Source organism: Pteropus vampyrus, unplaced genomic scaffold, assembly GCF_000151845.1.
Source record: "Pteropus vampyrus isolate Shadow unplaced genomic scaffold, Pvam_2.0 Scaffold15, whole genome shotgun sequence".
NCBI lineage: Eukaryota > Metazoa > Chordata > Mammalia > Chiroptera > Pteropodidae > Pteropus > Pteropus vampyrus.
The window spans coordinates 784,687-789,060 of NW_011888796.1; the positions used below are offsets into that span (position 1 = coordinate 784,687).

Here is a 4,374-nt window from a genome sequence, read left to right on the forward strand (position 1 = left end):
TTTCTTAGATATGACACCAAAAGCATGAGCGATAGAAGAAAAAATTGATAACTGGACCTCATCAAAATTAAAAACTTAAGTGCTTCAAATGATCCCACCAAACCTAGGTGTTGGGGTGGTGGGGTGAAAGGGGAAATGGCTGTTAATGGCTGTGCTGTTTCTTTTTGGGGTGATGAAAATGTTCTAAAGTTAGATTGTGATGATGGTTGCACAACTCTGTAAATATACTAAAATCCATTGACTTGTATATTTTAAATGGGTGAATTTTATTGTATGTAAATTATATTTCAGCAAAATTATTAAAAAGAAGGAAGGAAAGAAGGAATGAACAAACCAAGGCACAAGGAATACCTTACTGAGGGTCACAACAAATCAGAAATAGCTGAAGAAAACAAATTCAAGTAATTTGATTCCCAGAGTTCTCTCACAGGATATTAACCTTAAGATAATAGCTATTGCTAACTCTATTAACATTTGGAAGGATGAATAAGTGGAAACTGACTCAAACCTAGGCTTATAGAGAGCAGTAAGCCAAAACTCCAAAAATCAAATTAATCTGAGCCACAGAAAATGGTAAAGCATAGAGAATGAGGGGCAGCAGGTATCTGTGAAAGCAAAGATACAAGTAGGGGTAGAAACAGAAAGATAAGGTGAAAGTCTTCATAAAGAACACTTAAACCCCATCTCTTCTTTTAGACCACAGGGCCAGACAATTACTCCATCTCTATTGCAAAAAAATAAAAGATTGTAGAACCAAAACTAAAATAAAGTCATTTATGTCAGGAACAAAATGGAGTTGGCCAACACAGGCATATTAAAGAAAACAAAGTTTTACTTAACATAAGTTACAGAATGTACAGATCTCCTCAAAAATCAGCAGAGATAGCCAGCCAACCCCCAAACACCAAGTCTATTCATACCATCTTTGGACTTCCTTGTTCCCCTCTCTCAGCTACCCTGATCCAAATAAAGAAGAAGACCACGAGGCAACCCATCAGCTGCAGTTACCCCATAAAAACCCTTTAGTCGGAACTCATTGCTCCCTTAGCTTTGAATTTCCTGGCTTACAGGTTGAAACTCTTGCAATAAACTCATCTTTCTGCTTTGGTTTACTCAATGTGCAGGATTTAGTTTTTGACACGTGTAAGTCATATAAACAGCTAAATCACAGAAGATCTGGACCTTATAATACAAGGCATGGCAGAGGCTGGGGTCAAAGTGTCACCTGAAAAGAGGAGGATTATGGGAAAGTCTACATATTGGATGGTTAGACTACCAGTACCTTTCTCCCACTCAGCTACCAGAATATAGGCTGTGGGGCTTAGATCTCTTGGGCAGAAGACTAGAAGATTCATCTCTGGAGAAACTGAGTAGCCTGAGAGAAAAGACTCATAGTTACTAACATTTGACTGTAATCTATAGCTACTGATAATAAACCCCACTAGTCCAAAAGCCATGACCATGTGCCCTGTGCTCTCAATCCATTTTTTTTCATGGCAAATTTAAATATTATTTTCTGCACTTTCTAAAATCTCACTAAGCATTATTATAGACCAGTCACCTTGGGTATTATTAGATAATGAGTCTATTTTAAGGCATTTCTGCCTAATACTTATATCATATTTGAGAATAAGAATTTTAAAAATAATTATACTTCACAAGCAATGACGCTTCCATTCTTCAACTATTCTGATAAGAAGTACCTGGTCCTCAGTAAGATTCTCAGCATCCCAGTTGCTGCAACGAAGTACAAGGGACTTGTCAAGGGGAAAGTTCAAAACAGCCTCAGCAAGTGATTTCAGGCTAAGCCCATTACAGAGCAAATTGTTTCTATAAGAAATAAATAAAATCATGTATCAAAAATAGGCAAAGGACAAGAATAGGCAAATAAAAACATATAAATGGCTAATAAGCAGATGACAGATAATCTCACTAGACATCAAATCAAATAAAAATTATACACAATTTCTTAATCTATTAGATTGCAAATATTTTTTTAAAATAACTATATCTATTATTAGTGGAACATGATGAACCAGACAGTCTAATCTAAAATTCGTGAACTGTACATTTTTACAACATTTATTAAAAAAACTTTAAAAATAAATAGCAATCAAAATTTTGAACATGAAAACTGATTCAACAATTCCGCCTCTAGGAATTCATCCTAAGGACAAATGTACATAAAACAATCTTCATTGTAGCACTATTTACAGTAACAAATAATTGAAAACAACCTAAATGTGCATAAGGTTTTGGTTCAATTAATGGAAATTAAGGATTTAGGGAGACATAAAACTTTCTTTTGTTTTATTAGAAATTGTAAAAGTAATGAACACTTATTATTAAAAAATCAGACAATACAGCAATATAATGGGAGAGAAGTGAACCCTCTGCCCCACACTTCTGAAACTCCTGGGGAATATGACTATTAACAGTATGCTCTGCCCCACCCCAGAATTTTTCTATGCACAAATAAACAGATGGTTAGATGGAGTAGATATAATTTTCTGATATTTATTTTGCTTTCTGTTATGCTACTTGCTCTATCACTCAATGACATGACAGTAAGTACAAATGTACTTAGTTCAATCTTTTTCACAGTTGTGTGATTTTTCAAACATGGATATTCTATAATTCTTGAAATCAATACCCTCATTGAAAGACAGTACTTATTTTTAGTTATTTAATTCCATTTAAGTCATTAGTCTTTTTTTTTTTTTTTTTTTTAGGCGAGGCAACCCTTGGTTGACCTCACAGATTACAAAGACCTTGTCAGGTTACAATCCCTTATTTTTTTATTTTTTACGCCTACAGCACCTGGTCTTCCTAGATGGTCTCCCATCCAAGTACTAACCAGGCCCAACCCTGCTTAGCTTCCGAGATCAGATGAGATGGGCTTGTTCAGGGTAGCATGGCCGTAGACTCATTAATCTTTTTTAAATGTCATATTTGGAAAGGTTTCACATTACTTGAGGATGAATTAAAAACAAGATGCCGCCTTTGTTACTTCAAAGTTTCACTAGGAAAGATTCCAAAATCATATATAACAATCTCTATAAAGAATCATTTTTGGTTAACACATAATAAAAATATAAAGAGTATGAAAAAGATAGCATTAACAAAAGAAAGAAAATCTGTGCTCCTCCCCAAAGTCAACTGAAAGTTACAACTACTTATGGCAAACATCAGGAGCAACCTGTAGCTACAGTGCTAAGTATAATTCTTGCACTAGAATGACAAATTTCTTACACTATAATATATTTAAAAATTTATTTTTACTAAGTTGTTCAATAATAAAATAATGTTTAGTTTTATTAAAATTTCATTAAAAATTGAAAGGCCTGATAAATTCTTCATTCTTATTTCTAGAGAAGTTCATGGTAGCATTCAGCTTTAGCCAAATCATTATTCTGACACTTGGCTATTCTGCATTTAGCCAGACAGAGAATTCAGAGCACCACTAATTTCTACATATTCCTAATGAGGACTGTAATTGCATAGAAAGAGATCTGGAAAGACAAACCAATCTGATGATGATGATGATGCGGAAGGTGGTAGTGATGACAGTGTTGATGATGATGGTAATAGTTAAAATTTAAACAGCAAGAATGCTGTGTCAAACACTATTTCTAGTTCTTTACATAGTTTAACTCATTTAATCCTCACATCAGTCGTATGAGGTGGGAACATTATTATCTCTACAGATGACAGAACTGAGGAATAAGTGCAGTTTGGTAATTTGCCAAAGGTCACATAGCTGACAAGTGGCAGCTCTGGTGCTCCCACCCACACAGTCCGTTCCAGAGTCAACTCTTAGCCACTGGACACACCACCTCTAGCAACAGAGTAACAGTGGGCACCTCTGGGGAGGCAGTGCCAAAGGGCAGAGAGCCTGATGAAAGATGGCTTCTACTTTTATTTCCAAACACTTTCAGAGTTCAAAATTTTTTAAAGTAAATATTTTCATGTATTATTTGAAAAAAAAAATGATACTTATGAATTTTATTAACATAAGCAAACTACAAAGCTAAAATAAAATTTCATTTTATACTAAAAAATTACAATAAGCATAGATTTTAATCCAGTCCTCCCTTAGTTTACTAAATCCTCTAAACTTTTAATGTCAATGTCATTTGAGGCAGGGAGAGAAGCAGTTTCAGTCCGCATTATTAAAATGAGGATCTGATACACATGAGAAGGTAACTTAGACTCCCTAAAAAAAAAAATTAGAATAGAATTTCCATAAAAATATAATTCCAAGGGAAAGGGAAATCTCTCTTCCTCCCAGTAAAGGATAAGAGCTGCCACCACTGTTGGCCTAAAGCAAGGTATGCAAACTCAAATGCTTACAGGATGAGTTGGGGTTACACT

The 4,374-nt window shown here is 34.7% G+C and overlaps 1 protein-coding gene and 1 pseudogene across 3 annotated transcripts in view; both read right to left on the bottom strand.

Moving 5' to 3' along the window:
• EXD2 (exonuclease 3'-5' domain containing 2) overlaps nt 1–4,374 on the bottom strand; it is a 38,478-nt gene that overhangs the window by 8,277 nt on the left and 25,827 nt on the right. For 2 of the 3 annotated variants that reach the window (XM_011383751.2, XM_011383740.2), the window contains one exon: nt 1,704–1,830. In XM_011383751.2, the coding sequence (XP_011382053.1) occupies nt 1,704–1,830 (127 nt within the window). The remainder of the gene's footprint in view (nt 1–1,703; nt 1,831–4,374) is intronic. The other variant, XM_023526874.1, reaches the window with a different exon arrangement.
• LOC111735952 lies at nt 2,809–2,926 on the bottom strand (annotated as a pseudogene).